Source organism: Amia ocellicauda, chromosome 2 (assembly GCF_036373705.1).
Source record: "Amia ocellicauda isolate fAmiCal2 chromosome 2, fAmiCal2.hap1, whole genome shotgun sequence".
Taxonomy (NCBI): domain Eukaryota; kingdom Metazoa; phylum Chordata; class Actinopteri; order Amiiformes; family Amiidae; genus Amia; species Amia ocellicauda.
In genome coordinates, this window is record NC_089851.1 from 30,745,387 (window position 1) to 30,766,125 (window position 20,739).

The 20,739-nt window shown below is 37.2% G+C and overlaps 1 protein-coding gene across 1 annotated transcript in view; it reads left to right on the forward strand.

The window, feature by feature from the left end:
* The window catches only part of mylk4a (myosin light chain kinase family, member 4a), a 44,538-nt gene that overhangs the window by 6,917 nt on the left and 16,882 nt on the right, over positions 1–20,739 (forward strand). Inside the window, exon 2 of the mRNA XM_066722667.1 lies at positions 315–573. Coding sequence (XP_066578764.1) covers positions 315–573 — 259 coding nt within the window. The remainder of the gene's footprint in view (positions 1–314; positions 574–20,739) is intronic.

Here is a 20,739-nt window from a genome sequence, read left to right on the forward strand (position 1 = left end):
TTAAACAGTCACATTGGATTAAGGCACTATTCAGACAATTAAACAAACTAAATGGGCAAGAACAATGACCACACAAATAAATAAACTAAAATCCAATTACATAATGAACGTGTTTTGATTAAATACAATATCACATAATTTATTAATGTATTGTTTACTAGAAAAATGTGATTGCATGTTAATATATTTGTATGTTCAGAGATGCTGGTGGAATTGCACATGTCTTGGATTGCACAGCACAGCATTAGATGCTTATTAAAAATTGTTTCTAAATATAGACAGATTTTTTTGTGTTCTTCTTTTTCTGATTTTAGTTTGGAAACAAAGCAAGTTCCTAATAAGAGGTCGGATGTGTTTCCAGGGAAGGAAGTGGAGACGAGAACAGGGAACAAGGAGGAGGCAAATGCATTGCCCTGTCACTCAGTCAAGGTAGACAGACTCAAAGTAATCCATAAGAGATCCAACAGCCTGAGGCTTGGGAAGCTGGCCTTCTTTCACTATCTGGAGAGAGTAGAGACCATGAGGTGCTTCTGGGAGGGGAAGTCCAGTGAGCTGGATGCAGGCCTTGAAGAGGTACAGTGAACTTCCCAACTCCCCCATGTGTATTTCAGTGTGTTGCATGCTTTCGTTAAGTTCTCTATGCCCTATGAAATCAGCATCCCAACGTGGAGCCTGACCTTGTGCTGGAAGCCCTTGTCAAGCCCCCATTTGAGCCTGTTCCATGTGTAGCTGAAATCCCAGCACTGTGTGCCACTCCATGATTAGTCCTGTACCGTTTGTCCTCCCTCTCATTGCCCTGGATGCAAACTTTCCCATATTTATTATTATTTAAAATGTACTACTAAATTTCAACTTGAAATATAGGTTCAGAGGAAAGAGAAGTTGCCTGCATATACAGTGCCTATAAGAAGTCTACACCCCCTTTCACAATATTCAGCTTTTGTTGCCTGGAATCTACACAGCCTACCCCTAAAACCACCAGCAGAGGGCGCTGTAACTGTGAGATTGGGAGACCAATTTGTCTTGCATTCCCTCTTGACATGTTGTCAATTTCAGGCTTAAGAATCAGGAAAAAATTAAGTACAAAAATCACATACTACAAAAGTCCTGAAACAATTGAATAAATAAGTATAGTTTTATAAATATATACAGTACTGTGCAAAAGTTTTAGGCAGGTGTGAAAAAATGCTGTAAAGTAAGAATGCTTTGAAAAATAGACATGCTAATAGATTATATTTATCAATTAACTAAATGCAAAGTGTGTGAACAGAAGAAAAATCTAAATCAAATCCATATCTGGTGTGACCACCCTTTGCCTTCAAAACAGCATCAATTCTTCTAGGTACACTTGCACACAGTCAGGGATTTTGTAGGCATATAGTCAGGTGTCTGATTAAACAATTATACCAAACAGGTGCTAATGATCATCAATTCAATATGTAGGTTGAAACACAATCATTAACTGAAACAGAAGCAGCTGAGTAGGAGGAATAAAACTGGGTGAGGAACAGCCAAACTCAGCTAACAAGGTGAGGTTGCTGAAGAAAGTTTCCTGTCAAAAGTCATACACCATGGCAAGACTGAGCACAGCAACAAGACACAAGGTAGTTCTACTGCATCAGCAAGGTCTCTCCCAGGCAGACATTTCAAGGCAGACAGGGGTTTCCAGATGTGCTGTCCAAGCTCTTTTGAAGAAGCACAAAGAAACGCGCAACGTTGAGGACCGTAGACGCAGTGGTCAGCCAAGGAAACTTACTGCAGCAGATGAAAGACGCATCAAGAGAAGTCTGGTCAGAAGTGGCTTTCATGGAAGATTTGCGGACAAAAAGCCATACCTCCGATGTGTCAACAAGGCCAAGCGACTCAACTATGCATGAAAACGCAGGAACTGGGGTGTAGAAAAATGGCAGCAGGTGCTCTGGACTGATGAGTCAAAATGTGAAATATTTGACTGTAGCAGAAGGCAGTTTGTTCACGAAGGGCTGGAGAGCGGCACACGAATGAGTGTCTGCAGGCAACAGTGAAGCATGGTGGAGGTTCCTTGCAAGTTTGGGGCTGCATTTCTGCAAATGGAGCTGGGGATTTGGTCAGAATGAATGGTCTCCTCAACGCTGAGAAGTACAGGCAGATACTTATCCATCATGCAATACCATCAGGGAGGCATCTGATTGTCCCCAAATGTATTCTGCAGCATGACAACGACCCCAAACATACAGTGAAAGTCATTAAGAACTATCTTCAGCGTAAAGAAGAACAAGGAGTCCTGGAAGTGATGGTGTGGCCCCCACAGAGCCCTGATCTCAACATCATCGAGTCTGTCTGGGATTACATGAAGAGAGAGAAGCAACTGAGGCTGCCTAAATCCACAGAAGAACTGTGGTTAGTTCTCCAAGATGTTTGGGCCAACCTACCTGCCGAGCTCCTTCAAAAGCTGTGTGCAAGTGTACCTAGAAGAACTGATGCCGTTTTGAAGGTAAAGGGTGGTCACACCAAATATGGATTTGATGTAGATTTGTCTTCTGTTCACTCACTTTGCATTTAGTTAATTGATAAATATAATCTATTAACATGTCTATTTTTGAAAGCATTCTTACTTTACAGCATTTTCTCCACATCTGCCTAAACCTTTTGCACAATACTGTATAAGCAATCTGGTCAGTGCAGCCTTAAAGCGGTAGAGGTTTAGTGTGAAAATGTAAATGTTGGCCACTAGATGGAGGTTTTTCCAACCTTGAGCTTGACAGCTCTCCTCCCAATCAGCTTGTAAAGAGAGGGAATTTTGTATTTGTTCACTTGTCATACTAGCAAAAACCTATGATCATTATTTTTTTAATTTGATTTTCATATTTCATTATATTCTGTTGTCCTGATGTAGAAGCATGCATAATATATTTAATTTACCATAAATTGTACATAATTTGTCTGCAGAAATACATTCAAGCAAACAAATCGTATACTCTGTAAGCTTATTAGTGCTTGTAGAGGGAGGTTTATACATATATACATGTGTATATATATAACAAAAACAAGTCCAAGTAGTGGTAAATGTTTCAGTAGTGTTACAGTAGTATAGCAATTTAATTTGGACAGCAGGGTCCTGTGTGGGTCATCCAGTAACCTCATGTAGTGCCATAGTGCAGACTGTGATACTTGTTAGTTGTGTCTGGAAGTTTCTCGTGGCAACATTGAACCGTCTCAGGAATGTCTGGATTTGACAGTTGGGTTGGTTGGCAGGGAGATTATAGTGTCACTGATCAGCATTGGCTCCTGTGACTCACTGGGCACCCCCAGGATTGGACACTGTCAGTGTGGACTGTGGTCTATGTCCTTTCACTTCCTGACATATAAATCATGGATGATTCTATTTTAGGTTGCAGTCCAACAGTTGAGTGGCTTAAGGATCATCTTTTCTTTAATTAGCAATCTTTTTCAAATTCAGCCATATCAATACATGCAATATATGCGTGTTTAATGTAACACTTTGCTAAAACGGCCTTATTTCCACGAACAGCTTAATCACTAAAAGAGTAAAGTCTCCTGACTTTTGAATCTGCATCTAGAAGTTGGTTTGAAGGCAGGTGATTGGGTTGTATAATGTATAATACAGGAGAACATGGAATCCCACTTGTGCATTATGTACATGTTAAAAGTAATGATTTTGTAAGCAATTGTAGTCACTGTGTCTTAACATTAATTATTTTAACAATTAGGCAATATAAATTAGAATTCAGCTTTACAGCTTACTTTCTCTAAAAATAGCTAGAAAGCATGGTATGTCTAAATCTGCTAAACCAGTTCAGTTTTAAGAAAAGTCATGATGAACACATAGTAGAGTCTGCCCTACGTGGTAGGGTTAGAACTTGTTTTTTGCATTTGTACACACACTTACAAACTTGCATTCTTCAGCAAAAAGCTAGTAACAAGCTTCATGCATGGTCTATATCACATTGGAAGCATACTTGAGCATACATGCTTGGATTCATTCCCTACTCACTCCAGCCAGATAGCCGTCAGTCATGCATACTTCACTGAATATAGGGGCTAGAGTGTGAGAGAGAAAATATCAGTGTCAAGAATGATTTGCCATCCAATTAGAAGTTCACTAATTACATCTGTCACACCCCACCACCACACACACCAAGATCACTCAATCTGCTATTATAAAGTAACTGCAAGCTGATTTATGTAAAATGTCACATGTGAATGGAGCCAGATGTGATTGCAGGAGATGAGAAGCTTGCAACTCATCCATATATTATACATTTACAGGAAACATTATTTCTTTACAAACATATATTTAAAAAATAAACACACCGTAGTACATCTTACCATTTACTTGTAATTTGGAGAGAGAATTAAGAATTCTTAAATCTTAAAAAGTTTTAATAAAATGAAGGAAAATACGACCCATCTGCTAATCGCAAACTACAACCTGTATATCATAGCGGTTACATTTATGGGAAGAAGAAAGTATCATCTTCCAAAAAATGAAGCCGCCACAGGTTTGTAGTTTTGTATTAGAAGGTTGGTAAAAGTCTTGATTTAATCCTTGCCGATGTCTGTTCCCAGTGTTTCTGCACTTTGCTCTGGTATAGCCATCAAACGCCAAAAGCCTTCCACTTAAATTCTTTGTACAGCCAATAGACAAAAAGTCTGCAGCTGCATGTTTGAAGTGCTGTGTCCGAGGTTAAAGGATACTCGTGTCTCTGTCACTGCTGAAGCGTTAAGTGTATTTGAGCTGCTGTGTTCGGAGCTCCCTGACCCCGCGGTACCACCTGTCCCTTACTTGTCATGGAGACAGCATGTCTTTCCTTATAGGTAGCATTACTGGCGTGGAGTCCAAGTCGCTGCGTGACTGGCTGAGAGCTTACTCTGCCGTGGTCTTTCGTAACCTCCAGTGACAGTGCTGATAACATGCATATCCACAGAGATTAGCCTTGGCAGTATGAGACACCAAAGAAAGTTAATAAAATAAAATAAAAAGGCAAAAATGGATACCCTTTTCAAGGGAAAAGATATTTGGATAGTAGGTAGTGTTTGCCTTGTGGCTTCATTCCTTTGGCACAGATTGTGGAATTTATTCAACTACAAAAGAAAGCGGCATACATCTCCTTCACCAGACATACAGGTAGTGCTTTCAATTCATTACCACCATTTGGATGTAGTCTTCCTTTTCTAATGGCAATTAACCTGGTTGTCTGCTGAGAAAATTAATTTGCCTTCTTGCCTCTGCAATGGCTGCACAGGTTCTTATGTGCAAATTAACACAATGTCAAAAGCTATATTTTTATCAACTTCCTGACCATAGAATAAATGTGTACTATGTCTTGGAGCAAAAATGCCCTTTTAAAAATACAAAATATTGCAAGGAAGCAATTAAAAGACATTTACACGGTGCTTATATCTGAAGATTACCAGGTAGGCCTTGGAAATTATATTCTACATCTAAATCTCTACATATTTCCTTTCCTTCCATCAATGGTTTTGTTAACTTGTGTATATGTGTATATATATGTATATGTGTATGTGTATGCATAGCATGTGTGCATGTATGTGTAGGTGTTTGTTTTTACATAGTGATGTTCTGTAAATTAATGACTCGTGGTTTTAAAGGTATGTACTACTTTCTATGTTCAATAAGTGATTTCTGTTCTGGTGCTCAGCAACTGAGTTAAATAAAGTGTTGTCATACTGCAGAATACTAATTCATAATTATTGAATGAAATAAATAGAACAAGATTTAAAAATAAAATGCACATATTCATATTATTAATATTTTTTTAATCTTGTGTATAATCATCTAATTTCTTGTAATTTGGTCAACAAAAGGAAAATACATGCATTTACTTGTGCTAATCTGGGTCTGTGAAACCAGCCCTATGTGTCTTGTTTTTTGTTTTCTGTTATTCGATATCATACTTAATTTGTATTGTAATGATTTGTGCTGTATTGTTTGTGTTTGCTTTTGTGCCTTCTTACAACCTTTATGTGCTGGTTGCTTCTGAAGCAAATATCTCAATGCTCAGTGAGAAACTGTGGTAAATATTCTTGTGGCTTGAAGCTTTGCACTCTGTTAGTGTTGAACTGTACAACACTAAAGTAATTCCCCCATCTCATTTCCTGCCTATGACCTGCAAGGAATATTTCCACAAATCTTTCCCTGTATCATGATTTACAATAAAAAATAAATAGAAGTCAAGTTGGAAGGAATCAGTGGCTGAAGCAAGATCCAATTTTTGTCTCTGGGCACTCTTTCAACAATGAAATTCAGCATGTTTTTCCTGTTCCTGCTTTGTGAACAGTCCTTTTCTGAAAGAATATGTAGATCTCACTCAGCTGCAATGCATCTAATTGAAATGGCAGTTGCAATGAAAAGCAGTAGATAGTAATGATAATTGAATAATGGTCTTATGAAATTATGTACCTTCTGTTTGCAAATTAGAGCCTTTTTGCTAAACCCCTTATGTTTAACCAATTTAATTCTAATCTTGGCAATCAAAAGTCAACTGAATAGTAGGCTGTTACTTAATGCTAAATCATGTACTTCCACACTTCTATACTGTGCAGAGAGAGAGAGAGAGAGAGAGAGAGAGAGAGAGAGAGAGAGAGAGAGAGAGAGAGAGAGAGAGAGAGAGAGAGAGAGAGAGAGAGAGAGAGAGAGAGAGAGAGAGAGACAGAAATATGAAGGGGGAGGGAGAGAGATGTAAGGTGTTATGCTCCGTGTGTGTAACGTCACCAGAGTTCAGGCAGTGAGAGCTGATCATGTTTTACAGATACAAATGGCCTTTTAAGCAGCTTGATATTACTGATTACTGATTTTTTGGATTGTTTGTTTTTCAGAACAAAAAGGGTACAAGCCACCACCATGTAGAAAGGCCCCAAAGTTTAAAACAATGCAAATCAGTTTATGGTTGAGCAATAATGTTTTAGCTTAGAGGGTTAAACTTATCATACTGTTGGCATTTGACACTTGTGAAAGGGCACAGGACTCAGAAAGGATACCACTTGACTGCTATTGCAGTATCATGTTTCTGTATAAAGTGCAGCCACAATAACTAGAACGTTACCAGGATCTACATATACAAAACATGAATACATTTAATAAGTGTAATGGTTTCATACAATTGTTTGTAGGCCTACCTTTGAAACCGGTTAAAGGGGAACTAGCGCACTAACTAGATTGGTTGGTTAATATGTGATTTTTCTGTTCCTTTCTATAACTTGAATAACTTTTAAAATTTAAATAATTTAAAATGTCATCACAATCATGGCTTCTGTATCCCAAAGGAGAGCTCTGTGGTGTTTCAGGATGTGACGTTTCAATACCTACTGGCTAGCAGAAAAAACTACATCTAAAGAGCACGGGATTTGTCTTCCCCGCTGCAGCTTTGTTCAGTGGTACTGTGATCGCATGGCTCTGTGTTCACTGGGATACTTTGAGACGGGACAGGATTTTAAAGTAGCCTTTAAACAGAAAGACATTAACATTTTAATCAGGCATCATTTACACTGTTGCCACATTGAGTCCTGTTACACTGCAATAATTACATTTAATAAAGGCTTATAATGCATTTGTTTTCTATATTTGTTTGCTGTTGTTACTATGATAAAGTTGCTGTTTATCTCCTGTTAGTTTTATTATATTGTTTTCATAATTATCATAAAAAATCTACCCACTGCATGCTTCATAAATGTAACTCTAATTGTTTTAGCAGCGCACCGGAAAATGTTTAAATAAAATAGTTTTACCTCCTGTTTTTAAGAAAATGTACAGTTTGCATTACTGTTCCACATAGATGTCCAAACTGACGGGTTTAACAAGCCAGGAATCCCTAAAACGTTCAAACTGAATGCAAAAGCGCTGCTCACTCGGCAATATGACATCTCCCAAAGCACCACAGGTTTTATGAGATTATCCTTCTTATGTAAGATGAGTTCCTGTAACACAGCTTTGGCATCAAGAGAGCTTGTACAGAAATCCTGCTGTGTGCAGCTCAATACCAGTGGCACTGTTGGGATTCCTACACACTCCCAGCCACAGCTGTGCAAAATGAGCTGCTAGTCACCGAACCCATGGCAAACATTGATTTCTTGGATTGTATAATTTTATTATTAGAAAACCCATAGAATCCAAGGTCTAACTGTAACACTCTTTGCATACCGGGTATTCCACCAGACTTGGAAGCCTCCCAGCTCATGTGAGGTTGTTTGTATCAAGCATTTGGAGGTGTTTGTGTGACTGTGCTTCAAATCCAAGGTCTGACTGCATATGCCAAATCTTTAATGGGGCTATTTTGGTCCATATACTCTACAAAGATACAGTGTAGGCACTGAAAAGAGATTTTATTTTTGTCTTGTCTTTTATTTTATATTTATTTTAACATTAGCTAGGGTTTATTTGCAGTTGGAAAGCATGGAGACAATTTTACACAGCTTTGAAAGTGAACCTTTCAATTGTTCAAGCTGGAATTATACGTGCGGTTTTCAAGGCTCCAGCCAAAAACAGGAACACATTGCATTGTGATTTAAAATAAGTAAGCAATGCTGATATTGTTGTACAACTGCCACAGCTGAGAGAGCAAGTTCCACTGTTCCAAAAAAGCATTGTTAGCTTATGAATCTCGCAGTATTGACCTGTGACTATCTAAGTTATTTTAGAATTTCTTAATGCTATTCATTGAAATTATATAGTGCCAATTTAGTACAAACAAGTTATGAATACTAAGTTTTACACATCTTTACATGGGCCTTGGTATACAACAAACAAAACACATTACTTTGTGCACATTGCGTTGGAATAAGAAAGTTACTATTTACCTTGAGAACAAATGCAGTTCTGAAAATCACACACTGTAACATATAGCCTATTACTGTGCATTGGTCTGTTTATACAAACCAGTGTAGGCAAGTGGAATTAGTCAAGCAAATGTTGGATTGCACTGTTGCATATTGCATATTGCAATGTTTTCTGTGTTTCAGTGTGGGATTATTTATTTGCACAAGCGATCTTCACAACATCATAATCTTTTGTTAGAAAGGAGAAAATAATAACTCTTGACTGTTTTTCCTGCAATTTAAAAAGTTGCTTATATGGTAGAATTGAACTGGAAAAGTTCTATACATTTTACTAATACTCTGAGCAACATGTAAAGACGATAAAAAACATAGTTTTAGGAAACTTTAGTGGGCTGTGTTAATAAAGGGGTTAAACTGTTATTACCCATGCATTATTGATTTATTGACACCAGGTCAGTTTCAGGATGAAACCGAGTATTGGTTATAAATGATCTCTTCAGATGAAAGTAATTTTTTCCCAGCATGTTTAGGTTTTCTATGTAAATTAATCTTTCCAAACAAAAAGCTTTCTGAATATCCTTTGTGTCTTGGAGACACTTTTTATTTACTGAATGCAGTTACAAATGTCTTTGGTTAAATCTCCTTGGCGTTCTACAGAAAGAGTTGTGGTCGGCTCCAAGGTTTCCTGTCAAGCCTTTCCTGTTATGGGAACAGGCAGCTGCTTCACAAATAACTTCATTAATTGTGCTACAGAGGTGTGTAAAAAGTCACAGCTCAGTTAATCCTGTCTCCACATCGTAACCTTTTCTGCTGGCACTCGGCTGTGTCCCGTCACAATGGAAACATTGCTGGGTATTGGAAAGCGATCCGACACAATGACGACTACTTAGTTCAAGTGTCAATATCATCTGCCTGGCTTTCCAGCTGTAAACGAGTACTAGGTCTTGAACTCGATATATTTTACTGGGCTATAAATTCTTAATAATCGAGCATTCACAAATTAAAGCATTGTACTGATTGTGCTATTTTTAAATGTGGGAGAAAGGCAAGGACGGAAGAATTATCCAAATTGTAACATTATTTTAAGATTGTAGGCCTAGTTCATTGTACATAATGTAGAAATCTCTCCTGATCCACAAATTCCAAATAAAAAAGCTATGTATGAATGTCATACATTCAATTTGTCATGATCTCTTCAATTTGACATGATTCCATTTGAAATTATCTCTTACTACAATAAAATGATGTACAGAGGCCTCAAAATGTGTGGGTGGAAGCAGTTATTTTCACCAGGTGTCCGCATGTTATTTAAAAAAATATGTCATTACACTTCAATGCATGCTCCCATAACATTTGGTATTTTTTGTTAACATTGTGCACACTTTGAACACTTAAAACTGGACAGTAGAGATCTCTTTGACGGAGGATCATAGATCTTGGATTTGTGCTACTCAAACTTTTCTCTGGTCACTGTGGGACAATACAAGTGTTTGGCTTTCACGTTGTGTACAAAATCAAGAGTCAGTGGTGCTTGCATATTGAAAGCATGCTTATTATTATCTGATGTAAAATAGTGTCCAACAACGAACAGGAAAGAATACATTTCAGAAGCACAGCTGGTACCTTTCAGTTGAAACATATGCCTGAGCTTTCAGGCTTTTTTTTTTGCCATGGTGGCATGTACAGTTTACAGCCTGTAACAGAACGGATGAAACTGGATGACCCTTAATCAGTTCAGTACAAGATCTGTTTGCAGCTAGTGGCTTATTTTATTACCTGTCAGCACATCAGTTTATTTGAAATGTAAACAAGAAATCAAACTAGAAAGTATTTACTGTAACAGCTTAATGTTTCAGCATGTGGGGTGATACTTGTTTGTTTTATACCAGATTTTAAAAGTCAATACCTGAGTTTGAGGGATTCACAATCGACTCCATTGCAAATTCCAATAATCACTTGGTCGTGGCTTTCTCTTTTTTCTGGGGCATCTTATTTCTGCTGAATAGAAATCTGTCATCAAGCACTGGAATTGGAATTTGCAATTGGCAGGTAGGTGATGATTTAATCTAGGCCTTTGTATCCTTTTTTACAAACACCATTGCAAATGCCACTTTACTGTCAACACACAGAAGAATCTGCATATGTCAGCAACAATAACTTATATATATATATATATATATATATATATATATATATATATATATATATATATATATATATATACATACACACTCACCTAAAGGATTATTAGGAACACCATACTAATACTGTGTTTGACCCCCTTTCGCCTTCAGAACTGCCTTAATTCTACGTGGCATTGATTCAACAAGGTGCTGAAAGCATTCTTTAGAAATGTTGGCCCATATTGATAGGATAGCATCTTGCAGTTGATGGAGATTTGTGGGATGCACATCCAGGGCACGAAGCTCCCGTTCCACCACATCCCGAAGATGCTCTATTGGGTTGAGATCTGGCGACTGTGGGGGCCAGTTTAGTACAGTGAACTCATTGTCATGTTCAAGAAACCAATTTGAAATGATTCGACCTTTGTGACATGGTGCATTATCCTGCTGGAAGTAGCCATCAGAGGATGGGTACATGGTGGTCATAAAGGGATGGACATGGTCAGAAACAATGCTCAGGTAGGCCGTGGCATTTAAACGATGCCCAATTGGCACTAAGGGGCCTAAAGTGTGCCAAGAAAACATCCCCCACACCATTACACCACCACCACCAGCCTGCACAGTGGTAACAAGGCATGATGGATCCATGTTCTCATTCTGTTTACGCCAAATTCTGTCTCTACCATCTGAATGTCTCAACAGAAATCGAGACTCATCAGACCAGGCAACATTTTTCCAGTCTTCAACTGTCCAATTTTGGTGAGCTTGTGCAAATTGTAGCCTCTTTTTCCTATTTGTAGTGGAGATGAGTGGTACCCGGTGGGGTCTTCTGCTGTTGTAGCCCATCCGCCTCAAGGTTGTACGTGTTGTGGCTTCACAAATGCTTTGCTGCATACCTCGGTTGTAACGAGTGGTTATTTCAGTCAAAGTTGCTCTTCTATCAGCTTGAATCAGTCGGCCCATTCTCCTCTGACCTCTAGCATCAACAAGGCATTTTCGCCCACAGGACTGCCGCATACTGGATGTTTTTCACTTTTCACACCATTCTTTGTAAACCCTAGAAATGGTTGTGCGTGAAAATCCCAGTAACTGAGCAGATTGTGAAATACTCAGACCGGCCCGTCTGGCACCAACAACCATGCCACGCTCAAAATTGCTTAAATCACCTTTCTTTCCCATTCAGACATTCAGTTTGGAGTTCAGGAGATTGTCTTGACCAGGACCACACCCCTAAATGCATTGAAGCAACTGCCATGTGATTGGTTGGTTAGATAATTGCATTAATGAGAAATTGAACAGGTGTTCCTAATAATCCTTTAGGTGAGTGTATATATATATATATATATATATATTATATTATTTATCTATTTATTTTAGAGTAGTCAACTGTTTTTCTTTCATACCACAGCAACTAGAAATTTCTTATTATGAATCAGCTCAGTTGCTGTTACTATTGTAGTAATGTGTGAAACTTACAAACAGCTTTTGAAGGGTGCATTGCCAGGACACTATTTTAATTTTTACGTTCTTGACAGGTCAAACACCAGAGCTGACTAATTAGCTCTCACTTTTAACTTTGTGGATGTACAGGTGCCTGATATGCTACAGGAGGTGCTGTTGTGCAGCAAGCTGAGCTTTGAAAACAAAAAAAAGTGTATACTGCCCCCTGGTTGAAACTTGGTCACAATAATTTATGACATGATTCAGACCAAGCCTGCACTCTGAGCAAAGGCTTTTAACTGTTGATTTCTCTCTTCATTTAAATATAATGTTAGGACACACCGAAAATCAAACACTTTCCAATATTTTTACAATAGAAATGCAAATGACATTCCTGTCAGCTCTCTCTCAGTAGCATGCTGATATCAGTGTTATTTCTGAGTGAGGTTGATGTGAATGTCTATAATGAATTACACTGTAAATGTAGTAGAGACATTTCAATTTTATGACAAAATTAAAAAGGTGTATGCAGAATTTAAATATCACTGCCATAAACTGATCCAAAATTAGTGGACCGATCTATAAATACTCAGTATGCTAGTAAAGATCACACATAGAACAACAATATCAAAGTGCTTTTGTGCCCTCTTCTGGTGGAAGAAGTGAAGCAAACTTTGAATGGAGTTCAATTATTCTTTTTTGAATGGGCAGTTAGACGTACTGACAAACTCTGAAGTTGAAGTATGCTAGTCTGTATGTTTTTTTCAGTATATGAACAGATGCAGGAGAATACACAGTTGAATTTTGTATCACTATTATTAATTATGTATTTATCAGTCAAAAATAAGTAATTCAATAATCAAGGAAAAAAGGAAAGAACACTGAGCTTCATTACATCCCATTACAGTGAACTACTATATAGAAAAAGAGAGGATTATATTAGGGAGAGCACAGGTGTGGTGTGGCTGCTATGCCCTCAGGTGTTTGTCACAACAGGCTGATGAGGCTGGTAGCAACCTAGTGCCCCATTCACAACACTGCAATTGGGATCCTGTCCTTTCACACTGTCACAATGTCCTGTGTTTACAAAATTAATAATGTCATGCTTATTTATTTGAATAGAAATTGTTTCAATATGAGAAAAGAAAACATGCAAAATAAATTATCTGTCTAAACACTGTTATCCACTTTAGCAGAGTAAGTCCCATTGTGATACATTTAATTTTCCAAGAAGATTATAAGACAGCTATATATAAGTTCCTCAGTGCCTCTGCGCTATACGGTTTACTGTGAATCACCTCTTCACTTGCATCACTTTCTCTGAAGTAGCATACCAAGGTTATATAATACAGTTTTTCACAGCTGCGGTGTTTAAAAAAGTCGTCCGTGAACATGTCAAGTTGACCCTCTGTACTCAGCAAGTTTATGACAGAGATTGCAGTGGTGATATTTCTTCAGCTCGCCTCCTCAGACAGTTTGAGTTTTGGGGCCAAGCAGTACTTACACTAGGCTAGGTGTTGTGTCTTTATAGACACATTAATGTTTTGTTTCCAGGGTAAGGTGTAGTTTTTCAATCATGCCATTTCTGTATCTTTCTCACTGCACTCACTTTTATTTTTAAATGGATTTCTGAGGCACCTTGGATAAAGGCATCCACTAAATCATGAATAATAGAGTAACTATTTTACCACTCTTAAATGGATGGAATGTACAGGAGCCACATAAATCCTAAGAAAGGGGCTATTGACCCCTTTAAGATTAGTTGCAGGTGTAAATACAAATTGTAAAAAGATTAACATCCCAGTTTTGACAGTTGTGTCCATTATAGATGAAATACCCTACCAGAGAGATTGTGTAAGAAAGCTTTACCCAGATATGCATGTCAAACAGAAAGTTAGGGGATATTCAAGAAACTATGGCATTATCAGAAATCAATGTTTCCACCAATCCCATTCAACAACATGTACATGCATGTGGTTTCCTTGGTGGAATAAAGCAGAAGAAAATTCATAAAGCCTCTTCTAAATAATGTGTTTAGCTTTGGGAAGTTAGATGTCATATTTAGAAGAATTGCATCCTGACTATGAATCATGGAGGTGGGTCTGTTTTGCTTTGGGGCAAAACCTGTTAGATGGAATGGATTCCAAAGTATACTAGGATATTTTAGCCTGAACAAAGTGGTGTCAAGAAGCTAAAGCCTGGTTGCAAATGGGATTTCAATAAGGGTTACCGTCCAAAAACCCAAGCCTAAGATCTAAGAATGACCTTGAATAATATAGTGATATTTAGCTTTTACTAAATCTTCTATTTGTTTTCCAGCAAATCCCCACACTAACACTGGTACTACACAACATGATTCTCACTTCCTGAAACATGGTGTCTCTCTTCCATAAAACCCATTGTTCTTCAATTGATCTCCTTCTGTGGAGCCATGATAACTTACTGCACAATTCTATAACAGATACCAGTTTTATGGGAGTTAAATGTCCATGTGAAAAGAGTGTAATTTGCTTATGCTAACCACCCAAGAGTTCCTTTTCTTTCATTCAAAAATGTGGTGCTCAATATCAAGGTCTACAAGGACCTGTGTAATATGTGTAGATATACTGGAAAGCAGATGGATAACTACCATTTTGCTGTGGAGCAATTTTGTACAATAAAATTGTGCCAAGGTTAACATTGTGGAATTTACTAATCTGATGAAGGTTGCATGGGAAGATGAAGGCAAAATGACAGCATTATCCAATACACACTCACACCTTACCAATTTCAGAGGAAGAAAGGGCTGAGGACGACCCTGGCTGTTGATATAGATTCTGATCCATAGTGAGAAAGTGATGCTTTGTTATGTGACACAAAACACAGTCCATACCTCATCAAGATGATGAAGATGGCAAACCTTCTCTTGTTACAATTCCTTCAGTGGCATGAGGAGGTATGCCCTTTGACTAAATCTATTATTATACTGGGTTAAGCTTTCTATCAGGCATTTGTAAGGTAGCCCAATTGATGGTATCTATAATAATAGCATTTATCCTGGTCCCTAAATGACCCCTCATATAAATGTACTGTGTTTGAGGAAAATAATTATGAAAATACCATAGTAGTATCTGTTAGTATTTACCAACACTGGTGTACACTGATCCAAGTAGGACAAACTTTAATCTTTACATGTATTATTATTATGACATTTGGTTGTGACTGCACGTATCAAACTCAGAATTCTGGAAAATAAAGAAGAATCAGTGGATCTAACTTTTCTAAATTAATCCAATAGCCACCTTTTTCTGAGAAACTATATAACCCATATGATTATGAACATCTTAAAATATTTTCTTTGTACTTCTTATTGTGGAACTTAGTTTTGTATTATTTATAATTATGTTGTCTGAATTTATGTCTTGCTTGGAGTGTGAACTGGGTTATGTCAATGACTTTCCAGCCAATCACAGGCTATATATATCTTATGTCATTTTATACATTCCAAGAACAACACATACTCCTAGAGGCTATAGCCATTTTTGATTTGAAGCCCTCAGACACTACTGATTACATGCAGATGATGCAACTATGGCTGAATACAAGCTGGTAAAAAAAGGCATGGCAGTAGAGGTAGAGGACACTTATTTAACGTGGTAAAGGGTGGTTACAGTTTTAAATAGTTTTGGTTTAAATTAATATTTATAAAAAATCAAAAACATACAGGTCTAAAGCAATAATTGTTAAATTAATACATTGTTAACTAACACATGTATAATCCAGTCATACAACCTTAACATATTTAATGACTTTAACTCTTCTGTTATTACTTCTTACCAGCATTTATAGGTATTATATATACAACAAAGGTTGATGCAAATGTATACAGGATCTTTTACTTAAATTCCCAAACCATTTCAAATTGTTGACCCACCTGTCATTCACTAATTAAAATAATAGTAGCTGATGGGAACTTTGTGTTTGCCAGAGGATGCTTCCTTCTACCAAACACCAACCCTCCAGTATTTGTGACTGGCAGGAGGGTTGAAGTTTGTATTTGGTCTGGGCCTGAAACTGGCAGCTGTTATACCTATTGACGTAAATCACGTTTCAGTTTATGCAAAAGTAGTCATCTGAGCTGGGTGGTTAGGAAAAAAAACAGTATAGACTTACCTTACGTACCAGGACAATTTGTTCTGGTGGATGCTTTGCACATATTAAGGAGTCATTTCTGTATTCCCGCCAGGCAACTAATACCACCAAGGTCACGCTTGTCTGCAGCGTATTCCAAACAGACAGTCTAAATGTACCCCTTTTATTTACATGGGAAAAGAGATTGAACTAAAAGTGCCACTGCAGATTTTCTGTGTGAATGATGTTGACCAAAACACCTAATACATTATAATCACACAATGCACATAATTTCAGTACAATACAAGTGTTGTTTGCGAAGATTTGCTGCTCGTGTGCAAGATTTGTTTGGGTTAATTCAGGAGAACCTGCCAATGCCGTACATGTAATAATGAGTAGCACCCTGCATTTTACATTACTTGGCTATAAACTAAGTTGTAAGTCATGCAAAATGCAGAACCCTAATTCTGAGTAATTGCTTCTGACTGCAAGTTGGTTTTCACATGCCTATATTAGAAAATACTAAATGCACAGTTTTCTCCACTTTCTTCAACACTGCAGAATGACAGGGTTGTTTATGACTTGTTTGTGCTTGTTTCAATGATGGCAGCACAAGTTCACCAGGTATTAATTACTTTTTCCTACTTGGCAATTCTTACTATTTAAAGACCACAGAATGCCTCAGGGAACTCACGATTGGTTCTGCTCAAGTTACAGTTCAAACTGCAGGACTGGTGATAAATGTGTTCTTCAGATTATGTAATATCCTTTCTGCTAAAGTCCACTGCATCAGTGTATTCTTTTCAGTGTCTAATAGTCTTAAAGTGGCAGCAGCTTCCCCCTGTTTCGGGTGGTATATAGAACCCTGGATGATTGCAGCAATTGGGACACATTTTGTACCTTTTGACTAACCAGTATCTTGTCACTATCATAGAACAGTATTAACCTTCAGCTAAATACAAACTGTAAGAGAAAAGGTAGAGTACTTTAAAACCTTATATTACTGTTTTTTAATAATGTATAATAAAAGTTTATATCTCAACAGTGACAAGCCAAACAACAATGAAATAAATAGTTAATTGATACGTTTGTCAGGGAGACAGACAATTATCCAATGTACTTGAAAAATAACAGCTAAATTAAAACTAACCAATTCATCGTACAGAGGTTGATGAACATACTTAAGTGTTACAGGAAGGCTTTCCTCCATGTTATCAATTCCAAAGTGACTTCATAAAACACTGATTGCCAAGATTAGAACATTGTCTTTTTAGTAACTGTTTCTGACAGACATGCTACTGATAAATACACTATTGATGGTCATACAATTGTTTATTTTAGTTTTAATTTGCATCATAGAAATACAGAGAATACTCCTGCATTACTCCTGGGTTGCACAAATGGTTATTATTATTTTCTTCTTTATACTTGACTTGTTAAATACAAGCTTTAGGCATAAAATAGATGTTTTGTTTAGCTTAAAGTAAATGTATGCATCTGTCTCAATCTCTTTCCCGTGTGCGGTCATGTGATTGGAGCATGTTCAATCTCAACAATATTTTATTTGAAAGGGTTGTAGTTTTTCATGCTGGAATACTTATGTAAGTGATACGATCACATTTTGGTAATAGTAGACATATACATATCAGTATCCCAAAATAAGAAATCTAACTGCTTGGGACTCAGTGATTAAGAAAACATATTTTAACTCTCTATATAGTAGAGACCTCAATTTAGCCAAGCCAAACAGATTATGTATTGGGTTTTTTGAGCAAAGCCCCTGAAGGAGACAGAAAGTTAAGACAGATCAGACAGACAGCTGATAATCAAGTCATCAAGTCATAAAGACTCTATTAATACATTCTGCTGTGGCATCACCTTAAAGATGCACTGTCCAAACTATAAAACTGAACATACCACAGTTTTTAATATGGCTTTAGTTAATACAGTTGGGAGTATTCACAATATATAAAAAACAAAAAAAACTTATTTTAGACTGGATTATTGGTAGTGTAATTGGGTTACAGATAAGAGGGAAGTACAACATTAGACACAGAAGCGGTGCAAGCGTAAGTGATGCCTTTAGATGAACTCAATGGGTGCCCCCTCCAAGTTTAAACTAAAATGATGGTGCCCTAGGTGACTGCTTAGTTTGCCTAATGGTTGTGCAAGCCCTGGTTAAAACCAAGCTTTTTGTCCACATCTTGTTTTTAATTTCACCAGACTCCAAGAGGTTGTATAGTAACACATGTATCAAACAGGCATTAAACAATAATTATTTACATTAATCAATTTGATGCAAAGTATGTAATCATCATCACCATCAGCCTATATGGATCCACTGCTGGATGAAGGCTCAAATACTTTTTCGTCAGGTAAATATGTAGATTGGTAGTTGTGTGCCGTTTCATCCAAATGCACTCTATCCCATTTTTACTCTTATTTTGATTTTTTCCATAATATCTCCATTTGTGCTGATTTGTTGTCCAAGGTAGACATAACTTTTGACTTTTAAACCTGACTTTTGTTTTACTCATGAAGAGTTTTGGTCTCCTTGACGTACTCCTTTACTTATATAATAAGAGTGAAAGCAATAAGACAGCATCTCCCAATTCAATGAAAGTTCATAATCTGGAAACCCCTGTCTGCCTTGAAATGTCTGCCTGGGAGAGACCTTGCTGATGCAGTAGAACTACCTTGTGTCTTGCTGCTGTGCTCAGTCTTGTCATGGTGTATGACTTTTGACAGGAAACTGTCTTCAGCATCCTCACCTTGTTAGCTGAGTTAGGCTGTTCCTCACCCAGTTTTATTCCTCCTACACAGCTGCTTCTGTTTCAGTTAATGGTTGTGTTTCAACCTACATATTGAATTGATGATCATTAGCACCTGTTTGGAATAATTGTTTAATCAGACACCTGACTATATGCCTACAAAATCCCTGACTGTGTGCAAGTGTACCTAGGAGAATTGATGTTGTTTTGAAAGCAAAGGCTCACTCACTTTGCATTTAGTTAATTGATAAATATAATGTATTAACGTCTATTTCTGAAAGCATTCTTACTTTACAGCATTTTTTCACACCTGCCTAAAACTTTTGCCCAGTATTGTATGTGTGTATATGTGTGTGTGTGTGTGTGTATATATATATATATATAATGCAAACATGTGACCTTATGTCCAATCCCCTGCAGTCCTGATCTCAATAACCCTGACCATTACAGGGCCCCTAAGCCTTGGAGGTTGTCAGCGTAAAGCTATTTTCAGAAGTTCCAACCGGAGCCAGGCTCTGGGTGTCAGAGTTTGTAGGCAGTTCCCCATGTCAACAACACATACCACTACAGATCAGATTTTCTGTTTCTTGGCATCTTATTTTTATGAAATCATTAAATTCAATTTTAATAATTGTACATAACTTACTGTCAATTGTAGCATTGGAATGTATGTGAGAAATAGGTGTTGATACTGATCAACATTTACCCCCTTAAACTGTTCAGATTGTATATTTGTTTATTAGGATTTTTCATGATATCAAAGCTGATCATTTAATCATTTCAGAATCTCAGTAATATTACAGATTAACTGATTTTGTTTTAAAGGTTTTACAATAATCACTGATGCACTGAATATTGACAGTTTAAAAACATTACAGCAATGTGACTTGTTATAAATATTTTAATATAATTGTGTGCATTAATTGTATGGATTTTTACTTTAATTAAATCAACTTTTTATTTGGATTAGCACTCTCCACAAACAAGTCAACACAGTGTGTATTTGTACAACTATAGGACAGCCTTACCTCTTTGTTGCGCTTTAGGTTTTGTGCAGGTCTTAATGTATGGATTCAATCTTGGCTTGTTCCTCAGTTTTGTGTTTATGTTCGAATGGCACATCTTCTCTGAGGCTGTAACATTGCTGTTAAGATTTTTAAAAAGTCTTCCTGAGGACAGATATTAGTAACGTTCTTGTAGTTCCCTATTTCTCCGACTAATGTAGTGCAATTGGTTGCTTCCTACGTTAATGACAACTACATATGTTAAATGTATCTCTATTTTTACGGGGTGTTCTTGTGCAGCTCCATTAAGTGTTTTTATTGGGTACATATTAAAAGGTTCCAATTACACTTTATAAGTGAATGTGGAGCCAGACATGTTAACTGTAGATGGCTTAAGGTCTTGTGAGAGGTTCCAAGCTTTGTCTACTGAAAGAATTACACAATGAATATTGTCTGTATCTTCTGTAGCATCTTCTGTTTTGTCAGTTTACAGAA